The sequence below is a fragment of the Gopherus evgoodei genome, chromosome 10, assembly GCF_007399415.2.
Source record: "Gopherus evgoodei ecotype Sinaloan lineage chromosome 10, rGopEvg1_v1.p, whole genome shotgun sequence".
NCBI classification, from domain to species: domain Eukaryota; kingdom Metazoa; phylum Chordata; order Testudines; family Testudinidae; genus Gopherus; species Gopherus evgoodei.
In genome coordinates this window covers 79,515,201-79,541,031 of record NC_044331.1, presented here as the reverse complement: position 1 = coordinate 79,541,031, position 25,831 = coordinate 79,515,201, and the positions used below count along the sequence as shown (strand labels likewise).

At 39.2% G+C, this 25,831-nt stretch overlaps 1 protein-coding gene across 2 annotated transcripts in view; it reads right to left on the bottom strand.

Annotated features, from left to right (window-relative positions):
* Positions 1 to 7,782: 7,782 nt before the first annotated feature.
* Positions 7,783 to 25,831, bottom strand: part of PRPSAP2 (phosphoribosyl pyrophosphate synthetase associated protein 2) — a 32,712-nt gene continuing 14,663 nt past the window's right edge. For both annotated transcript variants that reach the window (XM_030578543.1, XM_030578542.1), the window contains 5 exons: positions 25,116 to 25,171; positions 20,966 to 21,114; positions 11,438 to 11,508; positions 9,098 to 9,244; positions 7,783 to 8,449 (listed from right to left, as the gene is read on the bottom strand). In XM_030578543.1, coding sequence (XP_030434403.1) covers positions 8,291 to 8,449; positions 9,098 to 9,244; positions 11,438 to 11,508; positions 20,966 to 21,114; positions 25,116 to 25,171 — 582 coding nt within the window. In that variant the 3' untranslated portion in view covers positions 7,783 to 8,290. The remainder of the gene's footprint in view (positions 8,450 to 9,097; positions 9,245 to 11,437; positions 11,509 to 20,965; positions 21,115 to 25,115; positions 25,172 to 25,831) is intronic.

The window sequence follows — 25,831 nt, the reverse complement described above, 5'->3', positions numbered from 1 at the left end:
CATCCCGACGCTCCCTGCCCAGCCCCAAAGAAAGCAGCAGAGTGTCAGAGAGACAATCACGGACTCGGTAACTGATTAGCTTGCCGCTTGTGAGAATTGATCATTAAACAACCCGGAGCTAGGATTTTCGCTTTGCCAAGTAGTTTGTGTGGACAGGTTGTCAAAGTACAGCCCAGCTTCTGCCTCCCTCCCTCTTTCTGCTAACATATGGCCGCTCAGAGCTCCAGGAACCCAAAGCCAAGTCCAGGGAGTTAGGCAGTTGTTGAGTTGCAAACATGGTTTCTGGCTGTCTGCAATCAACAGAATGTAAACTAGCTCCTCTTACGCCCAGCCTTGAATTGCGATGCCCTGAGAGCGATGATCTTGGAGGCATGTTCCTCAGGTATTTAACCAAGGGCTTTACTTTGCTGTTGCTCAAGGCAGAGCCCAATTTAGTCGTTCTTTCCTTCTTCACTCTCTTTCCAAGTGGAGGAGGAAAGCTTATCTGACAGAACAAAGGAGGTATTACAAGCAGCAATGACCTGATCTAAATGTGTCCTGCTTTAGCTTCAGACCACTTGATCTCACATTGTGGTCCCGTTGACATACAGAATGAAACGTATCAGCTGCTATGGGGAGCCGTGGGTCTCACTCAGAGCCTCTCTCTCTCACAAGGCGATCCACAGAACAATAAAGTTTGAAACAGAGGAGACAGAAAAGTTCCTGGTCAGAAGAGCAATTGCACTAGAACAACCATCAAGGGTATTGTCGAAGACTCGTTCTGCTGATGAGATAATCCCCTCCAGGGTACAGTTGTGGGAGAATAGGTGTGCTAAGGCCAACATTTTCAAATTTGGGTGCCAACAGCTAAGCCCCTAAATAAATAGGCTGAATCTTGTGGGGGTGGAGAACTTCTGGTGGCCACTGACTTCACTTGTTTGAAAACATTGTTCTGGGACCATATATTTCCCTCCAGCACTACAGTCTGTGGTTGCAAGATTTACCATGGGAGTATTGTGATATGACAAAAGGCTGAAGGTGAAACCAGCAGCAGCCGCAAAGACACAACTTCTTTTTGCTCACAACACCCTGCAATTGGCCATGGGAGGAAAGCAAAACCACACACACGTCATGAGTCTGTCACAATTTCACTTGAAGACGACAGGGCCCTGGAATCAAACTTTGTGGATTCCTCTGTCATCAAAGAGGGACAGCCAAAGCAAAGCTAAGGGACCAGACACACTAACAGAGTCCCAAAGCCCAGTCTGCAGGCCGTGCAAATGTTGTTATGGCCATGATTTCGGCATGCTGGCATGATTCAGGAGAGATCGAGCTCAGAGTGGGCCCCATTATTTATCACATAATAATTTGTCATTTGCAAATGGTACTTTAACAGAACTGGTATCAACTCTTGCATACGATTGATAACACTTATTAATCAAACTGTTTTATGCTTTGAATGCTTAGCCAACAGACTCCATTTTATTTAAGATCGTGCTATACATTATAATGGGGGAGGGATAGCTCAGTGGTTTGAGCATTGGCCTGCTAAAACCAGGGTTGTGAGTTTAATCTTTGAGGGGGCCATTTAGGGAACTGGGGTAAAAATCTGTCTGGGGATTGGTCCTGCTTTGAGCAGGGGTTTGGACTAGATGACCTTCTGAGGTCCCTTCCAACCCTAATCTTCTATAATCACATATCTTAGGATTTAATTAATAAAACGTAGAGCAGTTACTCATCTGAACAGATTATCAGACCATCTTTCCAACATTTTGACCTAGTCACTGAAGTGCCTAGGGTATCTGCGACTCACTTCTGTAAACATGTGTGTGCCTACTCTTCCTATTTGACTAAGTTTTAACAGGCCATACCCTTGCTATATAGCCTGCATTAATACACTTGGAGCCCATGTAAGTGTTACTATGTCAACTTGGTGTAACTAGTAACACCGCTAAACTGCTTAATAATCTACTTTTGTTAAAGTATAACCTAGATACAGTGCTGTATTTTGACATCTGCCACATATTTCTGGACAGGAAATACAGAAATCAATTTTAGAGATAACCACTTTATGAATGATAACCTCACAGGATTATCACTGATTGCAGTAATATTTGACACAAAGGGATTTCCAGGTTTTAAAGCAAATAGAATTTGGCTTTATATTGCATCTCATCTACTCAATATACCTTACAAGGCAAATGATAATTGACTGACTGCTTGCAAATACAGAATTCTAACCTCAGCAAAGGCTCATTCATGCCCTTCGATGTTAGGAAGGCCTCTCTCTCTTTGCTGGAGAGAAAGTAACAGCAAAGGTGATCTTTCACTTCCCTCTGGCACTGCCAAAGATTGTTTGCAGCCATTTGCAAGGGATAATAAATTAGAGATTGGCCTGCAACAAAACCCCAGATTCAAATTCCAAACTCATTCTCCCTCTTACTGGGCAAAACAAATCCCTAGATGTAAATACAACTAACTTGGGAGCTCAGAATCCAGCTCCAAATCCAAAATGTACCATCACAGGTAAATCTATTATAGGAGGGCTAGTAGCACCAGCTGACTGCCTGACACTTCCCATTATAAATCCTATTTTTGGCTGCTTGGAAAGATTAGATTTTTATCAGCAAATGCTGGTAAACGTCAATTTCACTGTAAACACACAAACCAATAAAAAATATCTCCTTAGATATCAATCATAATTAACAGATAGTCAAAGTAAGAAAAATGATGCCCAAGAACTTATTAGAGTTTAAATTCACACAGGGCCAGGTAGGCAGGCAGAGCTTCAGAGTCTCAATGCATGGATGAGACGATGGTGTAGGGAGGAGGGGTTTAGATTTATTAGGAACTGAGAAAATTTTGGGATGAGGGAGCCTATACAGGAAGGATGGGCTCCACCTAAACCAAAGTGGAACCAGACTGCTGGCGCTTAACGTTAAAAAGGTTGCAGAGCAGTTTTTAAACTAAGAGATGGGGAAAGCCGACTGCTGCAGAGGAGCACGTGGATCGGACAGAGACTTCTCTTAGAGGAGAGTCTATTGACAGAGATTCTCTAGGTTTTAGTCAGGAGGAGAGGATGGAAGAGGATAATGTAAGGGCCAGATCAGATGAGAAACATTCACATAAAAAAGAATCAGACACATCAGAAAAGGGCAGACAAATAAATGGTGACAAGTTTTTAAAGTGCTTGTACACAAATACTAGAAGTCTAAATAATAAGATGAGTGAACTGGAGTGTATCGTGTTAAAGGAGGATATTATGTATCATGTACATATTATGATAATATGTATCACGGAAACCTGGCAGAGTGAGGACAATCAATGGAACACAATCATTCCGGGGTACAAAACATACCGGAAGGACAGAACAGGTCATACAGGGCCTGGTCCGTGGCACTGCATGTGAAAGAAAATGTAGAATCAAATGAAGTAAAAATCTTAAATGAATCCACATGTTCCATAGAATCTCTGTGGATAGTAATTTAATTCTCTACTAAGAATATAACAGTAGGGATCTATTATCGAACACCTGACCAGGACAGTGATAGTGACGATGAAATGCTAAGGGAGATTAGAGAGGCTATCAAAATAAAGAACTCAATAATACTGAGGGATTTCAATTATCCTCATATCTGGACCAAGAGGTAACTATAACAGAACCAGTTGGAAATAGTGACCATAATATAACAACATTTAACATTCCTGTGATGGGAAGAACACCTCAACAGCCCAACACTCCGACATTTAATTTCAGAAAGGGGAACTATGCAAAAATGAGGTTAGTTAACCAGAAATTAAAAGGTACAGTCACTGGAGTGCAATCCCTGCAAGCTGCGTGGACACTTTTCAAAGACACCATAAGAGAGGCTCAACTTAAATGTAAACTCCAAAGTAAAAAACACAGTAAAAGAACTAAAAAAGAGCCACCGTGGCTTAACAACCATGTAAAAGAAGCAGTGAGAGATACAAAGGCATCTTTTAAACAGTGGAAGTCAAATCCTTGTGAGGTAAATAGAAAGGTGCATAAACACTGCCAAATTAAGTGTAAAAATGTAATAAGAAAAGCCAAAAAGGAGTTTGAAGGACAGCTAGTCAAAAACTCCAAAGGTAATAACAAAATGTTTTTTAAGTACATCAGAAGCAGGAAGCCTGTGAAACAATCAGTAGGTCCCCTAGACAATCGAGATACAAAAGGAGCACTTATAGACTATAAAAGTCATTGCAGAGAAACTAAATGAATTTTTTGCTTCAGTCTTCACAGCTGAGAATGTTAGGGAGATTCCCAGACCTGAGCCGTCCTTTGTAGGTGACAAATCTGAGGAATTGTCACAGATTGAAGTGTCATTAGAGGTGGTTTTGGAATTAATTGATAAACTTAACAGTAACAAATCACCGGGACCGGATGGTATTCACCCAAGAGTTCTGAAAGAACTCAAATGTGAAATTGCGGAACTATTAACTATGGTTTGTAACCTGTCTTTTAAATCAGCTTCTGTTCCCAATGACTGGAAAATAGCTAATGTAACACCAATATTTAAAAAAGGGTTCTAGAGGTGATCCCAGCAACTACAGACCGATAAGTATAAGGTCAGTACCAGGCAAATTAGTAAAGAATAAAATTGTCAGACATATAGAAGAACATAAATTGCTGGGCAAAAGGCAACATGGTTTCTGTAAAGGGAAATCGTGCCTTACTAATCTCTTAAGAGTTCTTTAAAGGTGTCAACGAACATGTGGACAAAGGGGATCCAGTGGACATAGTGTACTTAGATTTCCAGAAAGCCTTTGACAAGGTCCCTCACTAAAGGTGCTTACATAAATTAAGTTGTCATAGGATAAGAGGGAAGATCCTTCCATGGATTGAGAACTGGTTAAAAGACAGGGAACAAAGGGTAGGAATAAATGGTAAATTCTCAGAATGGAGAGAGGTAACTAGTGATGTTCCCCAAGGGTCAGTCTTAGGACCAATCCTATTCAACTTATTCAAAAATGATCTGGAGGAAGGGGTAGACAGTAAGGTGGCAAAGTTTGCAGACAATACTAAACTGCTCAAGATAGTAAAGACCAAAGCAGACTGTGAAGAACTTGAAAAAGATCTCACAAAACTAAGTGAATGGGAAACAAAACGGCAAATGAAATTTAATGTGGATAAATGTAAAGTAATGCACATTGGAAAAGATAACCCCAACTATACATGCAATATGATGGGGGCTAATTTAGCCATAACTAATCAGGAAAGAGATCTTGGAGTCACCGTGGATAGTTCTCTGAAGACGTCCACACAGTGTGAAGCAGCAGTCAAAAATCAAACAGGATGTTACACATCATTAAAAAAAGGGATAGAGAATAAGACAGAGACTATCTTATTGCCCTTATATAAATCCATGGTACGCCCACATCTTGAATACTGCATACAGATGTGGTCTCCTCACCTCAAAAAAGATATACTAGCATTAGAAAAGGTTCAGAAAAGGGCAACTAAAATGATTAGGGGGGTTTGGAACGGGTCCCATATGAGGAGAGATTAAAGAGGCTAGGACTTTTCAGCTTGGAAAAGAGGAGGCTAAGGGGGGATATGACAGAGGTGTATAAAATCATGAGTGGTGTGGAGAAAATAAATAAGGAAAAGTTATTTACTTGTTCCCATAATATAAGAACTAGGGGTCACCAAATGAAATTAATGGGCAGCAGGTTTAAAACAAATAAAAGGAAGTTCTTCACACAGCACTGAGTCAACCCGTGGAACTCTTTACCTGAGGAGGTTGTGAAGGCTAGCACTATAACAGGGTTTAAAAGAGAACTAGATAAATTAATGGAGGTTAAGTCCATTAATAGCTATTAGCCAGGATGGGTAAGGAATGGTGTCCCTAGCCTCTGTTTGCCAGAGGATGGAGATGGATGGCAGGAGAGAGATCACTTGATCATTATCTGTTAGGTTCACTCCCTCTGGGGCACCTGGCACTGGCCACTGTCAGCAGACAGGATACTGGGCTGGATGGACCTTTGGTCTGACTCAGTATGGCTGTTCTTATATTCCTAAGGATATTTACTTTGTATATTTTGATGTGATATTTACAATTTAGATTAACAGTTAAAAGCTTGAATGTTTTGAATATCAATGTCTACTGTCATTAAATTGTCTGACCCCCAATTGTCTGATCTCCCAGTAATTTCCCACAACTGCAAAAACTTAAATCAATAAAAATAGGAAAAATGTGCTTTAAAATAAACAGATTATCTGTGGAAATTATAAAAACTATATTCTGATGCTAATAATTTGCGCTGAAATTTTCCATGACTGTTTTTGTAAGTTTCAGCCATAGCAGTTCAGCTGTTTGAGAACAAGGCTAGGGACATTTATATATTTTGCCCATGGTAAAAAATTCTTGAGAACTTTTCTTTCAAATGTTCTAGCATTTCTACGCTTCAGAGCAGGGACCTGAAGTTTGTTAAGGAGTGGTCTTTATGTCAGGGATGTGCCTTTTCCATCCCCATCAAAATCCACCTGAATTTGGCCAAGTTAAAACTTTTGGGAGGGAAAAAATGCAGTCTGTACATGCTCAGCAGGACTTTAACAAATCTCTGAAGACTGTCCTCCCTGAGTATGTTCAGGCCTCTTATAGCACGTGTGTATGACAGGACTAAGCAGGCTCCATCCTTGGGGGAAAAAAAGTGATCATGTAATTAGTGACTATTATAATGCTTACCCACAAGGGGGCTTTATTAAAGTTGCACAGGCAACCTTCATTCTGGCATTTCCTAACTTTTGAATGCTTACCTTTCTAACTTGAATTATCTTGCAATGTAGTTTATTCCTGCGTAACTATAGACAAGAGTTTGAGCTGGGAACACATCTCCAAAACTGTATTGAGTTTTCAAAGAGATTATGGCCTTAATTCCCTCCTTGCCAGAACCTGTGGGGTCCTTTAAGCTCCCTGACTCTCATACATTGTCTAAACTGACTGTGTATAAACTCACCACTACTCCTCCCCCCTAGAGTATGCCAAACTCGCTCAAGGCTCCTGATACCAGCACAATTCCAGGGCTTGGTGATTTAAGCAGTGGTAGAGGCCTGTGTTTCTATTCCATAACATAAATGGCCTGAAACCTAAGATCAGAACCCAGTGTTGTTGCTTTGCATGCTTGTCTCTAGTCCAACCCTCCGCACACACTGGCAGGCTGGAAAAACCCAAGGAAGCACTATTTTCTTCTTTTTGACACAATGACTCATCCCTAATGAAGCATAGCAATATTTATTTGCCATTGCCTGTAAACAGCACTCAAAAAGAGTACTCAGCAAATGAATGGCTCCAGACTGATCTAACGAAGCATGTGTGAAACACACACATCTGGATAATGGAGGTTAAGGAAAGCCAAGCCTTCCAAGTTACAAACAGGACGGTCAACAGCAAGACATGGAACAGAAATTGATACCATGACAGTGAATAATAAATAATATACATAATTTATTATAGATGAGCCTTATTTACTTGTCTGTAAAAGTACCTTGCACACCCCTGGTGCCATATAAACTACTTAGAGAAGTATGGCAGTTGAACCAAAAAGTGATAATATATTTGTTTCCCTCCCCACCACCCCCTTTGCTCTTTTACAGTAAAGCAGCAACAATATGCAGCCAATTACCTTCCCTAATGTTTATGCACACTCAGCTTATATTAGTAAGGAACATGTACCAAACCTTACAACTTTATTCAACATCGCAACCCTCCAAACGGCAATTTTTGATAGGGCCACATTCTGAAATGCAAGTAACTACTGAATAAACATTTTTTAAAAAGCTCACACATAACAAATCTTTATTCTTTGTTGCAGAAAATAAATACAGGTGCATATTTCATATGCTTTTCTATAAAAGCACTTCTACAAAATGTCACTTAACTGCATACAACAGTACAACCTTTTTGGCTTTTAAAATGCAAATATTATACAGTCACTTCATTTATCAACTTTTTAAAGCACTTGTAGCAAGCAGCTTTGGAAAAGGAATGTTTAGTTTATGAGCTAAATTCTTGCTTCAAGTGTTTGTTTTCAATACATAGTGCAACTAACCTAAAAGCAACTAGAACAACTTTTTTTCCTCTCTTTTTGGAAAACGTTTGGGTCTTTTTCAAAAACTGCAAAGAAAAATAGCTCTTGAAATCTAGTTTAACTTCAAATTTAAACCAATAAAAACAACAAAACAGAAATGACTCAATCGAAATATTAAGGTAAGCATGATGCTTCACAGCTTGTTTTCTATACAATTCCAGTTTGGCCCTTGGTTTTTCTTTAGAATAAAAAGAAAAGATTAATCATCTAGTCCTATATTTCTGAAAAGGTAAGACATGGACTCCCCATTATGGATTCTGCGAATGGCTTCTGAGAGGATCATACTGATATCGACAGTCTTAATTTTGGGACACTGGAGTTTTTGTATTTCATGTGGAATCGTGTTGGTTACAACAACCTAGAGAGAGAAAGAGAGAAGCTGTCACAGTAGAAGTGATTTTTCCCTGATCTTTTCCCTTCAGTTTCTGATCTGCACCCTACCACATCAGAGTCTGAAAAGGCAAGTTCTACCCTCCAGATCCCGAGAAAGTTAAATAGTTGATGCAAAGCAGATCTCCTTTTGCGGCTGTTTATTGACAGGATTATAGCCTTATGAAAGGTTAGCCATTGCTGTTGGATGCCTTCCTACTCACCTATCTACGAATGCTAAAGAAACAGTCCTTCCTTGCCTTCATCCTGTCAAACAGGCACAAGGGGATGCACTCTTAATTACTCTTCACTTAAGGAGACTCTCCATATGTTGACAATCCTTTACCTAGGCCCTTATTATTATGCTGCACTCATCACTAAAGTAGTCATGAAGACTTGAAAAAAAGGAATAATTATATGTTATAACCTTAATCTGTACTGAAAAATGAAGCCAGTAACAAAGCCACAGTATTGTTCCTGTAATTTGTAACTGATATTGTAATTAGTAATAATCCATATTAAAAATTTTAGGAGCCAAGCCAGTGGGGATTTTAAAGCTGGCTGAATTTTCGGAAGAGTTTTCATCATTTTCATTTGCTTCTGGACTTTGAAGCTAGCCCATCCTGCCCACACTTACTTCATCAATAGCAGACTCTTCTATCAACCTGGGAGCATCTGAAGACAGCAGGCCGTGGGTCGCCATTACAAAAATCTTGTATGCTCCCCTTTCCTTGAGAGTCTCTGCTGCAGCAAGGAAGCTGTCAACATCATCTATAATGTCATCCTGTCAAAATAAGACCAGGCCAATGAAGACTCCACACTTCCTCAAACAGGCCATGCAACAGAGGCAGACAGATCTAGTGTAATTCTTCTGGTGTCAAGGCAGTAGATTTCTCTAGTCTACATACAAACCATATTATTAATTTACTGATAGTAACCATTACTATCCTATATGGTGGCTCAAGGAACAGAGTGAGGGAGAGGAGAATTGCCATGGCTCTAAATATGAAACCAAAGATTCCCCTATAGAAAATGTTACTCCAAACATCAAAATCTCAAATTAATAACATTTTATATTAAAAACCCTAAGAATAATGCAATTTCTCCAGTATCCTTTAAGACAACAACATCAGTCTTTACGTCATTGGCACTTCTAGATCTGCAATGTTAATATCCATGATACTTTGTTTCTCTGAAATGATGCAGAGTCCAGCTACCAGGTTTTCACCTTATCAAAACTCTCATGGACAGAGTTTCAGGTAACCCATTCAGTAGATACTATCAGGACCAGATCCTGCTTTTCTGTGTCTATCACTGTGTATTTTGGACAATTAATAGCAGTGCTGTTCACTAAAGCACAAGAGGATTTTTAAAACCTATACAGCAAGATTCAGTCATGTAACCAGGAGGGTGCACGAGGGAAGAAACCAAGCATTTTTTAAAAATTCCAGAATGTATTTACTAATAAAATAATAATAAATATTCCCACAGGACAGTTAAAAACCTGGAATATTTTTTTTATTTTTGAACTTTGAAATTCAAAGGATAAAACATTTGATTTTAAAAAAGATGTGGAAAGACAGACAAAACAACCATTAATCCAAGATGATGTACAGGGAGCCCAAAACTTACAGTCATTATGTAAAGCTTTTCCAAATCACCTCAATTTTTACCCAAAGTTTAGTTAATATGGCAAAGAAACTGGTCCATCCTTTCTTTCATTTTATTCTTATACATGATATTTAGTCCTTTAATATCTTGCATGCAGCCCTGTTAACTACTATTAACTGTAGAAGATAATTTCTAATCAGTCCTTTTTTCTTCACTCTGCCTTCCCCAACACACTGATGTCCTCCTGGCTTTTAATACAGGAGCAGTGCCCAGAGAGTCTATTAAAGTACAAGAACTGGATTAACCAATCAGTTTCAGAAGTTACATCAGAAATTTTCATCAGCAAATTACATTGGCACCATCATCAAGAACTAAAACAGCACTTAAGCATTTTATTAAAAAATAAAAAAAAGACTTCAGAGAGATAGAAGGGAGTGATCCATTTTATTTTTAAACTCCCTCAAATGTCAACTTATGTGTAATTCGTATTAAAAATTCTCTTGGTCATTTAAATTATGAAAGTGGAAAGAAAATTGAAATTAATAGCCTTAAATGCAATTTTTCCATTAAGGCTGAGCAGCTTGCCATTTTGCTCAAACTTATGAGCCACTACATACAATTACACCAATATTCTGAGCGTAAGCTTCAGAGAAATCCAATGTATTTTAGCAACATCTTCTACTTAATTATCTTCAACTACTTTACTAATCTTAATTAACCTCTCTATTCCTGTAAAGTAACCTGCTAAACTCATTTTATCGAAGGGACACAGAAATATTAAGTCCATAATCAAGGAGATTTATACTGCAATTTCAGCTGCCCTCAGATAATAGAGCCTGTCAAGGGTATTAGGAAACCCCACAGTCAACCTAAATGTCTTCCTTATGTTCTTACAATGTCTGTGTAGTGAGCAAACACCCAGATAATCCATGTTTTTGCACTAGTTAAAAGTTTTAAATGCCAACAGCTCAGCATTTAATAATGACCCTTCAACAAGAAACTGGCAAGATTTGTGGAAGGCCATTTCAAGCTTATTATAAAGAGAGAGAACTAGAGTGTGATGGGATCTTAAAATAATCAAACAAGTTGCTTTCAAAAGATTTCACTTATATTTGGGAACCAGGACATGAATTTTTGAGGCTAAAAACAAAGATTGGATCTTCCACTGAATTCTTGCCCTGTGTATCCTTAATTTAAGACTAGAGTGACCACGAGCTCTCTTATATCTCAGGAGTTTGACAATTTTAGCTTAGATACAAATAAGAAAACCTTCAAAATTAGCCCTACTTTAAAGGATACCCACAAATATACACACACATTCCTAAATTCAAAGCTATCAGAGTTTTGATCCAAAACATTCACTTACCACAATGATGGCTATTCTTCCTCCTACATCTCCAACAACTGTGATAGGTGGTTTTTCCTTTGGAATCAGCACTGATAAAAGGATTAAAAAAGGGAGGGAGAAAAAATGGGAGAAAAAATGTACATGCTAAAATTAATGAGGAAATTCTTGCTTTGCATTAGTCATCATTTCTCATTTTTTCCATAGATAAAAGCAAAGCAGCAACTGTCTCCACCATCACTGCTCTGCTTCCTTGGGCAGCAGAGTCTCGTGCACAAGGCACTGAGTCTTTCCACATAGGATATCCAATATAAATATTTAGGCCCTGAACCTGCAATTTACCCTGTATGAGTAAACACCTGCACAGAGCCCCTCTGAAATCAGTGGGGTTCCAGATGGGCACAGGGATCCACCCATAAAATAATTTGCAGGACTGGTGCCTTAAAGGCATATATTTGCTGTCTGCTAACTCATGTCATTAAGTCTTGTATGCAGTGCAATTTGTCCAGTAAAATTTAGGAATGCTGTGCTGACACTCAATTCCTAGGGAGAAACTGGGATTTCTGGGCTCAATAATGGTGTAAAAAGCATATGAAAAAATGGTTACTTTCCTGCACAGTAACTGTTGTTCATTGAGATGTGCTGGCCATGTAGTCATTCCACTGTAGGGGCGTATGTGCCCAATACACTGGAATCAGAGACTTTTGCCTGCAGTATCACTAGGTAGCACTTGTGTCCCCGCTGTCTTCTCGCTCAGAGCTGAAGGGGACTTGGCTGCCATCTCCCTTTCCATTCCTTCGTATGCCCATCCAATACCCAAAGCAGTGGGGAATGTGGGATGGTCATGGAATGTATATGTGCATGACATCTCAAAGAACAACAGTTATGTAACATTTTTCTCCTTAAAGTGATTATGCACATATACATTCCAGTGTAGGTCACTCGTCAGCAGTTCTCTTAGAGGCTACGACACAGATTACTCGAAAAGCAGACTGCAGCACTGACTGGCTGAAACTGACACTGTCCCAGGAACCTGAGTGATAATAGCATGGTGTTTAGAGAAGATATGTACTTATGTCTATTAGCAGCATTGCAAATGTCCACTACTGGTATGTTACTCAGGAAGGCTGATGAAGTGGAACAAGCCCTAGTGCAATGGGCCATTATTCTCAGAGGAGACGCAACCTTTACGAGATCATAGCACAGCTTGATACTGTCAGACATCCAGTGAGATACAGGATAAGATTAAAGGGCAGCCAGTTACAGCCTATCAGAAACGGCTACAAAAAGAGTCTAAGAGATGACCTAAAAGATTGTTCAGGCAAGATGAAAGGAGAGAACCCTTTGAACATCCAAAGTATGAAGCCTCTCCTCAGCTTTGCTACAGTGAAGCTTTGGAAAACATACTGTAAGAGGAATAGGTTTGTTGAGGTGGAGTGCAAATACTACAATAGGCATAAACTTACAGCGTGGCCTAAGAGAAACCTTGTCAGAGCTTCTGGTGGTGGTAGCAGGACCCTTCTTTCACAGAGACATGTTTCTCACAGACATAATCGCTATCAAAACCACTGTATTTACTGATGGCAATTACAAAGAATTTGTTGCTAGAGGTTTGAAGGGGGAACCCATTAAACAGGACAAAACTAAATTCAGGTCCCTTGAGTATATGTGTAAACGAGACCCTTTAAAACCCAAGACAAGAAAGGATGCGAAAAAACCAAAACCCATCTACTGGAAGATGTATCAGGAGATGGAGCCTAGATACACTCTTATAGAACAGATACAGAGATCGGAAGATTTCAAACGTAGCAGGAAGTCTAATATATGTCTAATTTCAACAGTGTTCAGTGACTACTGGCAAGACTTAATTCAGGCTAAGAATCTTTTCCAATTTGCTGCATAAGTGCCCATGGATGTATCCTTCCCTTCTATGTACCAACTAGCATAGATGTCTTGGGAGCAAATTCTTTCCTCATTTCTAAACCAGAAATCAGACACACTATAAGTTCCATGGCTCAGTTCTGAGACACGAGGTCCTCACACAGAGGCAGAACTATGGGAAGTCAAACTGATAGTTGATGTAAGTCAGTGTACCAGTATTGTTTTGGGAAGGCCAGCGCAACAAGGATTAAAGTTGCTTTGTTGCTTTCAGCTCCATGATCATGTTCAGGATTAGGAGGATGGAGAAAACATACACTGGAAGATCTGACCAAAGGAGAAGGATGGACTGTGACCTGTTCTGGAGCAGAACTTCCTGCATTTGTTGTTCAGAGTGGTTGCAAAGACAGTGCTAGCATCGGTGCTTCCAACCAGACCCTGACTTGGCAGCAGAGATTTTTTTTTTTTTAAGCACCTTTTTATGAGAAAAGAAGTGCAGCCTATCAGCCTCAGAAGGCTTTGAGTATGTCGAGGAGGCCATAGGCGAGGAAGAAGATCTCACACAAAGACTGTTTTGGAGCAGAGACCACTGAAGGGGAAATCCCTGGAAAGGAATTCTCTTCTCTTTCGTGGTCAGGGTCAGGGCCAGGCTCTAAAGAGGGATGCATTGTCTGTTCCAGAAGAGGAAACAGAAGACAGAAATCCCTCTGTTTCCCTGTCCTCTTGGGGAACGAGGTACAGATAGGACATTTGTCCCTCACATACCACTCACCTAAATGAATTAGACTTTTGCGCCTGTGACAGGGATGACAGATGCGCTCATGCATATTGCTGTGGAGAAATCATCTGGATTTAAACCAAAATAACCCCTGAAAGACTATAAACTAACCAATTCAACTAAATACACACAAAGAAGAAAAATGTTTCTAAGGTGGATAACCAGAGGTCAAGATCAACAGGGGAGCTCCAACTCTCATCGCGATAAGAAGGAACTGTGAGGGAGGTGGCAAACACATCCCTTTTATGCCCTCAGCTCTGAGCACAAGGACAGCAGGGGTACATGCTCTACTCAGGAGTACTGCTGGCAAAAGTCTCCAACTCAAGTGCAATATTAAAGTGGAATGTATATGTGCATAATCACTCGAAGGAGAACTTTATCAAACCCCCCCATACACACAAATCAATGCAATATGAGATTTAAGATATTTTGTTTCCTTCCAATGAACTGCTAACGGAAAAGGCCCTATCTAATGACCAGGTACACATGAAGCATGCATTCATTAATAAAGCACAAGACTATTTGTTAGGACTCCAAACCTATTCATCGTTTGTACAGTGTAAATGTAAAGTGATCTGCAAACAATTTCCCTTCTGGATTCTCTCACAAAGACTTGTGAGGCACCCTAGAGAAGCCTCTAACTCAGTTTCCCCATCTGTAAAACTGAGTTAATTAAACCTCCCAGCATCCTGGGTGTTAATGTCTATAAAATGCTGTAAGAGCCTCAGATGAAAGAGGCTGCAGAAGTACAAAACATCATAAAGCAATGTTTCCACACATGGTCACTTGCCCTTTTCTTCAGCAGCTTGGTTCAGTTGAAATGTTAGCACCTCTGCATTCTTTTCTGGATGTCTGACAAGGTGTACAGAGGGGTATATTTCTGACACAGGCACCTAATGCTAATGTATACTAACAGATCTCCAACTTCTGAATGGCCATCAGTCCTATGCTCTGCTTCCAGCAATGCTGCTCAGCAATGACCCTGACAAGAAAAGCAAGCGCCACCTTCAGAGGAGTGGGCTCAGTGTGGCAACTGAAAACCAGGCAAACCTTTAAAGCTGACAGTCTTAAATAAGGCTGCTGCTTTGCCTTAATTTATACCACATGCCCTACTGCAAAGCAGCATGATATGTTCTTCTGATAATGACTCATCCTTCACACAGGGATCACAAGAATTGGGAAGATACAAGAAGGAATTGCCACATTTGAGACCGAACAAAACTGATATATAAAGGACAAGCAGATGTATAAATAAAGCTTTCAGCCATTACAAGATCATATAGTCAAACATACTTTAAGCATATTTGGGATCTTTACTTGTTTTTTTTTGCGCCATTTTCTGCTCTGTAAGTTTGTATTTCCCTAAAACTTTTAAATCTCACTGACAGAAGTGACACCTGCTGGTGAATAAGTTTACAGTCTGTCCTTTTGCTAAATTATTCTCAGCTCCAACAACTAGCTGATATTAAAGGTTGTTAAGGGGTAACATTTATCCCACAAAAGCAAGAAAATTCAAAGTTTTTAAAAAACTGACATCTTTCATCTACTCAGTGCATTTTCAATTTTATTTTATTTTCCACAATTACAAAGGGAAGGGGAAAACACAAGCTAAAAGAAAAATATAAATGTTAAAGTTAAACCTTATCACGGTGCTGGTTATATTTGTTGTAATTTTGAAGACACTGATTGCAACTCCATAGTTAAGCTTCCGTTCTGAGATTAGTTTAAAATGGAACATAAGTTTCTGTTTTTCCTATATTTGAGGTGGCCTTTTGGTGTGAAATTTCAATATTAGAAACCTAAAGGGTATAAATACTGTCATTTTTATCCACAGATGTATTTCAGACCAACTTCAATCGGACTTTTTTGTCAACTGGTATATTTTTTTTAAAAAACATTGGTCTATCTAAACAAAATTAATAGAAGAATCTTTATTAGATCTGTTACCTAAGGTTTTTTGGGTTTCTTTTTTTTTAAATACATTTTTAGCACTACAGGTCATTTTTTTGCCATTGTTCATCACAACAGAAAGTTTATACACAATAGGTGACCAATTGACACAATCTTCAGCATACACAAAATCCTCTGCACAGATAAAAATCTTTTCCATCAAAAGCTATATTCTATCAGTTTTTAAGTGCCAAGAAAGCATAGCTGTTAATGGAGAAAGTTGTATACAGTGTTGTAGCCATAGCAGTTGCAGGATATTAGAGACAAGGTGTGTGAGGCAACATCTTCTATTGGACCAAATTCTGTTGGGGAGAGAGACAAGCTTTCGAGCTTACACAGAGGTCTTCTTCAGGCCTGAAGCTCGAAAGCTTGTCTCTCTCACCCACAGAAGTTGGTCCAATGAAAAAATATTACCTAATTCACCTTGTCTCTCTAATGGAGAAAGTTGTCATTCGCCACTGCTCTAGTATATTTCCAGGAACCACACTCCCTGGAGATCCACCAGCAATACCTGGCTCACAATCTTGTCCCTCCACCCCAACTAAAACATTAAAAATCCTATGAAAATAAAAATACAAAAAATGCTGTGGAACTCTTACAGTTGCTACACACACCATATGACAAAACTACTTCAGCAAAGAAATGAAAAGTTAAGCCACGCCACTTTACAGTACATGCCTTCTACTCTTCCATCCACAGGAATGCACCTAACCACTACCACAGCTACCATACACACAACCATAACTGTATCCCAATATGGACGGCAGCCTTTATCACTTTATTAAACTGAGAGGAGGGGAAAGACCCTATCTGCACATAGACTGGCTAACCTAGTGAGGAGGGCATTAAACTAGGTTCGACGGGGACAGGTGAGCAAAGTCTACAAGTAAGTGGGGAACATAAAGACCTGGGAGATGGGTTGGAAACAAGAGGGAGCGTCGGCTATAATGGCAGAGAGAAAGGAGGGTCAGGGCAAAACTGGGAGGCAAGATCAAACCAGTATCTTAGATGCCTATATGCAAATGTGAGAAGTATGGGTAAATAGGCAGGAAGAACTGGCAGTGCTAATAAATAAATATAACTGACATTGTTGTCATCACTGAAACTTGGTGGGATAATACACGATTGGAACGTTGGTGTGGATGGGTATAGTTTGCTCAGGAAGGATAGACAGGGGAAAAAGGGAGGAGGTGTTGCCTTATATATTAAAAATGTACACACTTGGACTGAGCTGGAGATGGACATAGGAGAGGGAAGTGTTAAGAGTCTCTGGGTTAGGATAAAAGGGGTAAAAAACAAGGGTGATGTCGTGCTAGGAGTCTACCACAGGCCACCTAACCAGGTGGAAGAGGTGGACGAGGCTTTTTTTAAACAACTAACAAAATCATCCAAAGCCCAAGATTTGGTGGTGATGGGGGACTTCAACTATCCAGATAGATGTTGGGAAAATAACACCACGGGGCACAGACTATCCAATAAGTTCCTGGACTGCATTGCGGACAACTTTTTATTTCAGAAGGTTGAAAAAGCTACGAGGGGGGAAGCTGTTCTAGACCTGATTTTAACAAATAGGGAGGAATTCGTTGAGAATTTGAAAGCAGAAGGAAGCTTGGGTGAAAGTGATCATGAAATCATAGAGTTTGCAATTCTAAGGAAGGGTAGAAGGGAGTACAGCAAAATAGAGAACGGATTTCAGGAAGGCGGATTTTGGTAAGCTCAGAGAGCTGATAGGTAAGGTCCATGGGAATCAAGACTGAGGGGAAAAACAACTGAGGAGAGTTGGCAGTTTTTCAAAGGGACACTATTAAGGGCCCAAAAGCAAGCTATTCCGATGGGTAGGAAAGATAGAAAATGTGGCAAAAGACCACCTCGGCTTAACCACGAGATCTTGCATGACCTACAAAATAAAAAGGAGTCATATAAAAAATGGAAACTAGGTCAGATTACGAAGGATGAATATAGGCAAACAACAAAGGAATGCGGGGGCAAGATTAGAAAGGCAAAGGCACAAAATGAGCTCAAACTAGCTATGGGAATAAAGGGAAACAAGACAACTTTTTATCAATACATTAGAAGCAAGAGGAAGACCAAGGACAGGGTAGGCCCACTGCTCAGTGAGGAGGGAGAAACAGTAACAGGAAACTTGGAAATGGCAGAGATGCTTAATGACTTCTTTGTTTCGGTCTTCACTGAGAAGTCTGAAGGAATGTCTAACATAGTGAATGCTTATGGGAAGGGGGTAGGTTTAGAAGATAGAATAAAAAAAGAGCAAGTTAAAAATCACTTAGAAAAGTTAGATGCCTGCAAGTCACCAGGGCCTGATGAAATGCATCCTAGAATACTCAAGGAGTTAATAGAGGAGGTATCTGAGCCTCTAGCTATTATCTTTGGAAAGTCATGGGAGACGGGAGAGATTCCAGAAGACTGGAAAAGGGCAAATATAGTCCCCATCTATAAAAAGGGAAATAAAAACAACCCAGAAAACCACAGATCAGTTAGTTTAACTTCTGTGCCAGGGAAGATAATGGAGCAAGTAATTAAAGAAATCATCTGCAAACACTTGGAAGGTGGTACGGTGATAGGGAATAGCCAGCATGGATTTGTAAAGAACAAATCGTGTCAAACCAATCTGATAGCTTTCTTTCATAGGATAACGAGTCTTGTGGATAAGGGAGAAGGGGTGGATGTGGTATACCTAGACTTTAGTAAGGCATTTGATATGGTCTCGCATGATATCCTTATCGATAAACTAGGCAAATACAATTTAGATGGGGTTACTATAAGGTGGGTACATAACTGGCTGGATAACCGTACTCCGAGTAGTTATTAATGGCTCCCAATCATGTTGGAAAGCTATAACAAGTGGGATTCCGCAGGGGTCTGTTTTGGGACTGGCTCTGTTCAATATCTTCATCAACGACTTAGATGTTGGCATCGAAAGTACGCTTATTAAGTTTGCAAATGATACCAAACTGGGAGGGATTGCAACTGCTTTGGAGGACAGGGTCAAAATTAAAAATGGTCTGGACAAATTGGAGAAATGGTCTGAGGTAAACCGGATGAAGTTCAATAAAGACAAATGCAAAGTGCTCCACTTAGGAAGGAACAATCAGTTTCACACATACAGAATGGAAAGAGACTGTCTAGGAAGGAGTATGGCAGAAAGAGATCTAGAGGTCATAGTGGACCACAAGCTAAATATGAGTCAGTGTGATACCGTTGCAAAAAAAAAAAAAAAACCACGTGATTCTGGGATGCATTAAACAGGTGTGTTGTAAACAAGACACGAGAAGTCATTCTTCCGCTCTACTCTGCGCTGGTTAGGCCTCAACTGGAGTATTGTGTCCAGTTCTGGGCACCGCATTTCAAGAAAGATGTAGAGAAATTGGAGGGTCCAGAGAAGAGCAACAAGAATGATTAAAGGTCTTGAGAACATGACCTATGAAGGAAGGCTAAAAGAACTGGGTTTATTTAGTTTGGAAAAGAGATGACTGAGAGGGGACATGATAGCAGTTTTCAGGTATCTAAAAGGGTGTCATCAGGAGGAGGGAGAAAACTTGTTCACCTTAGCCTCTAATGATAGAACAAGAAGCAATGGGCTTAAACTGCAGCAAGGGAGATTTAGGTTGGACATTAGGAAAAAGTTCCTAACTGTCAGGGTAGTTAAAAACTGGAATAAATTGCCTAGGGAGGTTGTGGAATCTCCATCTCTGGAGATATTCAAGAGTAGGTTAGATAAATGTCTATCAGGGATGGTCTAGACAGTATTTGGTCCTGCCATGAGGGCACAGGACTGGACTCGATGACCTCTCGAGGTCCCTTTCAGTCCTAGAGTCTATGAATCTATGAATACACACAACCATAACTGTACCCCAATATGGACGGCAGCTTTTATCACTTTATTAAACTGCTACTCTAACAAATATCCAAAACTGGTAGGCACTGCGAGGACTTATTTTAGCAGAAAGGTTTGTGCAGAAAGAAGAGCTGAAGTGGCAGAATTACAGATGTGGTCGGGGTGTTCCCTTGCTTTTGTGGGTTTGAGTCTAATGCATTGTGCATATGTAGAAACCCCACCTGTTACACACAATTTTTATACCAAAATTAGCTTATAAACAATATGGAGCACTCCTTGGGATTAATTCTTTTCAACCAGCAATCTTTTCAGCCAGGAAAATCTCCATCTCAGCTGTTTAGTTCTCTCTCACTTTGTGGCAGTTAACAGATACACTTCTCACCACAAAAAATCCCATTTAATTATATTTGACTCTCACATAGCATTTTAACTAAAGGAATCATGAGCGGAACCTGAAGCAAATGACTTGTCCAAGATCATACAGTGGGTCAGTGGCAGACAGGAACAGACTCCAGGTTTCCTGACTCACAGTTCAATGCTCTATCTGCTGGACCATGCTACCTTCCTAAATTGATTTATTTACCTCAAGTGGAGAAGGGAAGGGAGAAGACGGTTTTTGTCTGGGAGGTTGCTGTTGTTGGTTTTTTTTGTTGTTGTTTCTTTGTTTTTTTGGGCAGAAGATGGGGGGTTATATACTGTTAAAAAATAAATATTTAAATAAATCAAACCTAAACAGCCTTAAAGTAATGTGTAAGGTATGAACCAATGAAATTATGAGGCAGAGGAACTCACTTGTCTATTTACCCAGGTCAGCGTTGATATTGCTAACTTATACAGGACACACAGTCAGACCTAAAGAAGAGCTCTTGGTAAGATCGAAAGCTTGTCTCTCCCAAGAACAAAAGCTGGTCAATAAGAGATCTCACCCACACAGTCTTGCACTGCTGCAAACCATAGGCACCATAGGAAAAGGGTATCTGTAGTAATGTTTTGCTAGTGTATTTCTGACAGACCTCCCTTTTTAATATCCTCAAATCGGCTAGAAAAACCCAATGTATAAGCAGTTACACACACACAAATTACTTACTGGGTATCTCCAAACTGGGATGAATAGCAGCTACACTTTTGGCTGTAGGAGGTGAATGTCGACCATCTACCAGGTCAGATTCAGCATCTTGAGCTTCCCCATGAATCACAGCAATTCCCAGCCTCAGGCGCTCAGCAAATGACTGTGCCCTGCCGGAAAGAATACATTACATTTAAAATAACCCGAACATTCAGCACAAGCCTATTTTTTTTCTTCTGAAATAGAGGAAAAATTGAATGATTCCTACAACTGAGGGAAAGAAAGCAGGGACTACTTCTAGAAGACACCTTCGAATCATTGGGTTTAGAAAAGTTTGATAATCCTGAAAGCATTTGCACTCGTCTTGCCAAGTGTTCCAAGCCTTTGCAAGTAACAGAACAAGTGTTAATCGTTAAATTCAGATTATCATCTTGCTTCTTCCATTTTTCAGCTGCAACATGAATTAAAAATCAACTGTTAAAATCATATAAGATTGCCTTACGCTCTTCTACTTCACTTCTGGCAGGAGTTTAAGGGCCACAGTGCCAAGACCCAACGTTGCTAGAAATTAATGCTATATACCATTGGAAAACTAGGGATCTCAAGTGAGCTTTTCCAACTGTATATATCCCTCATTTCCAGTCCTGAGGGAACCTGAGATCTTGGGCCTTAAAACTGTCACTGGTCTCAGTGTTTTTGAAAGTGGTCCATAACTGACTGCAGCAGATTCAAGACTTCAGATTAACTTGCATTCCCTTGGTAAACATTTTTTCAAATGGGAATAAGTAAAATCCAATTTAAAATTAAGTATATGAACACAAGAGGTGGACTAAATGAGCCAGAATAACCTAGACAGTCTGGTTTGCAACTATGGATATCCTATAGGAATAACAAAACTCAAGTAATCAGCTATTTAACCTATTGCCAGATCACCCGCTGCAAGTCAAAATCTGAGTTTTAGTAAATTTGCTAAATGAAAAAAAATCCCTTACCATACACCATTTCTTCAGTTGCAATCTGGAATTACGTAAACAGTTAATATCAAGGAGTTTAGGGTACAAATTTAGATGTGTTAAAAATAAAGCTTTCAATGAAATTTTAAAATGTCAGTGAACTGTTTGCTTGGGAATCAAAGAAAAGAAGGTAGATATATTTTTCCTGCAGTATTAGCATCTCAAATGCTGAGTGGAAGAGGATAACAAGTGAAAAACCAGAACTAACAAGTCCTGTTTCATTGTACAAGCCAAATGAAGTGCAATAAATAAAGAAGCAGCATCACTGGCAAGCTAAGTTAGATTTAAGAGTTTTTCACTTACAATCTATGGAGTTAATAAGGGTTTTTTAAAACAAATATTTAAATACAGCATATGATTTTTATTCCAATCACCTGCTTTTTTAATTAAAAATTCCAGTTAAACAAAGAGTTTTACAAAGTCTAACTGGCAAAATCAGGAACCACACTAAACTGAATAAAAGCTCAGACTATGCAAAATGACTTTTACCTGAATTTTTCAATGAGACCAGAAACTGAACAAACATACTGAATTACAACAGACTAAGCCATCTCCTGTCACAGACATACAATCTAAAGAAAAAATTGTTTCAGGCTGACATTTGTCTTCCTTGGTTACTTTTTTGTCAAGAGTTTATCTCCCCTGCCCAAACAATTTATTTTCTTACAGAACATTTCAGCTTTCTCAGATTTACAAATGACTACTTAAGTAAACAACAGTAGGAACCAACATTTTGACTAACAGTTGCCTTCAATGTTTTCTAGGTCATGCTATTTAGGCCAAATTTTCAGCCACAGATGCACATACAGAAACAGGAGTATATGCAACCCCTCATATATTCCTGTGAAAATTTATTAATTGTGCATTTAGGTTCTCTATTTGCACGCACAATTAAGTGACATGCATGAGCAAATGCAAGGACTTATATTTTCATTTTTGGATAGTATGTGTAGATATGTCCCAATAATACATCTAGGGAATGGGGGAAGAGAATGCAGGCACCCATGCAGGAACTAGATGCTTCAAGAGGAGCAAAAAGACAGCACACCCACCTTTCCTCAACACCAGCCACTGGAGCCAGCCAGCTCAAGAGAAAAAAAGGTATCATGTATCTCCTTAAGGAGTAGAGCAGATATACTCTATACCCCCGTGCCTGAGAGCTCTAAAAAACTTTGTGCTTGATGCACAATGCCTACAGGAACTGCCAGGAGAGAATGGCAGCTCTGCTCACCCTCCAACACAAACCTGTGACTAACAGGCATGATTAAGCCCCAAGAAACACTACGGGATCACTTTACTCATCACCAAAATGCAAGCAGTTGTAGAATGGAAGGCCAAAGACTAGATATCACTTCAGGACAGAAAAATAATCTTTTATTACATTACACTATTATAGCTTCACAGATTTAGATGCATACTTACAATTCAGATATTTAAGACATCAAACTGATGCCAGAAACAGAATTAATATTTCACAGTGCTCATGGGATTTTATGTATGCTTCACTACAAGCAATAAGGAGGTATTCCCAGAACAGTAAACTAATAAATCAAAATGATCCTGTTAATATTATTAGCTGCATAATCCTGTTGACAACAGCTTATATGAAAAACAGTAAAACTTAGAAGTTGAATTACAAGATAGGGATGCAGTTGGGGACCAGAATAATAATTTGTAAACAACTTCTATTTTAAAAAATAAAGTGCATCCGCTCATATAGCATCTGTCACATGGAAGGCAGATTAAAGAGGTATTTAATACAAGTAGTGGGATATTTAGTTCATATGAAGAATACTGCTAGATAAAAACATTAAATTGTTTTTCCTAGTACACTACCACCAGTTAGAAACTGTTCTGATGTGCTACAAAACAAATGTTTCCTACTAACAAAGTCATAATACCTGATATAAAAGTCTAGGCAACACTTCCACAAGTAATTAGTTGTGATTGCAGAAAAGCCACCATTAATTCTTAAACTATCATCCAACTCCTTATCAGCTTTTTAAAGGAGTGAAATTCCATCAGAGAGCAGAGGGATAGCTAGCCATAAACAAACAAAACTAGAAATCAATGATGATCACTTAACAAGCACGTTAACATGATAAAATACTCATTGAGATGAGTAGAGAAAGCTTGCCCTGGACCCTGCACACTTCAACCAGACTAGAGAATAAAGTCCCCATCTTCAGGATTTGGCCAGTCACTTTCTAATCATGATCACATTAAGCAACCATTTTGGACCACTGGAGTTGTAATATTTGCCTTGCCATTGTTCTTTGTCCATAGCTGAAATTTTATATACTAGATTTTAAATATAAATACATGTTTAAATGTAATAAATATTCCTAAAATATTTTTAGAATGCTAAACACTCTTTGTTCTTCCACTGTTGGATTCACTTTTTCATGCTTTCAATTTTTAAAAGACCCTCTAAAATAGCAATGACTTATAATAAAACTGGAAGAGGCTGAAGGCCGTATCTTAAATATTAGAACAAAGGTACTGAGATATGGACAATTTCACAAACATTCAACTAACTGCTTGCAATATTAAAAAAAAGAAGGGTAAAGCATAATGTCTGAGAAACAGCAATATGCGTTAGGTAGTGAATCAGTTATTTTTATCCATACTTTATTAATCAGAAAAATATTTCATTCTGCAGATTTGGCAGAAGATGGAGAAGCTATCTTTTTAACCTTCGAACCATGGCAGTGTTCCTTTATACTACTATGCTTTTATTTATCCCCTTCACGTTGACTTGTCCCACATTAGGACAGAGATTCAGATGTAACAAACAACATATAGAAACAGTTTCTATATATTCATACATACATATATAGCTCCACCCACATTGGTAAAACTTCAAATATTTTGAATAAAGCTTCACTGAAAAAACTAGTCATGGAGGCCACAATGATTTCCGAAGTATTCTATGCCCACATGGACCCAATGTTAACTGCATAGTGCTGTAAATTATTAGTATTGGCAATACTGACCACTGAAACAATATGGAAAGTTTCATGTATAAATTGGTCATCGGAGTCTTTCATTTTGAGTCTCTCATTTCATATGACAGTGCCCTGAACTTCAAGCTAAAATCAGGGACTACGTTAGTTACATATTGCTTGCTTAAATCAAAGAGAGTAGCTCTTACTCACCTCTTTGCAGATGCAGGTGATTTGGCCACGATCACAGCATTCCTGTAATCTGGGATCTGTAGCAAACAACAGAGATCAACTATGTCATATCTTTTACGGAAATTTAAGCTCATTAAGTGCCACAGATAATTTAAAATTTTTAAGAATTAAAAAAAAAATCTAAAGTATCAAATACTTCAAGTTTAAGCAAATAACCCTAGCTTTCAATGCCTAGATTTTACAACCTTAAAAATGTTCTTTTAATGTTGTTTTCTATGTGTAATTTCCTACATTTTTAAAAACAAACTGAAAAAAACCCAAATTCCATCATGTGGCATCATACTGACACCCATATGGATCATCAGCAGGGATGGAATATTTACATCCACTCCACAGACCACTATCACTTGATCAAATAGAGTAACTGATAGCAGTAGTAGGTTGTCATCTTATGTGGACCAGCACTACAGGTGGATGGGACTCTTATCCAGAGGGTTTCACAGTTATTTGCTGACAGCAGAGGAATGGTGAGACTGATGAATCTATTTTGGGTTCTGGAGGGGAGTGCAATCTAGCGGGCACAAATTCTTCAACTCACTCTTCCCAAGCATGACTTGCCCCAGTCTGGTCTCTTCCCCACCCTTGGCTTCTCAGCCAAGTTCCATTCTCCACACTTAGCCAGTCTCTTTCTTCCCCCTCTCCCTACATCCCTGTTCTCCATCCCCACTGGGTCCCAC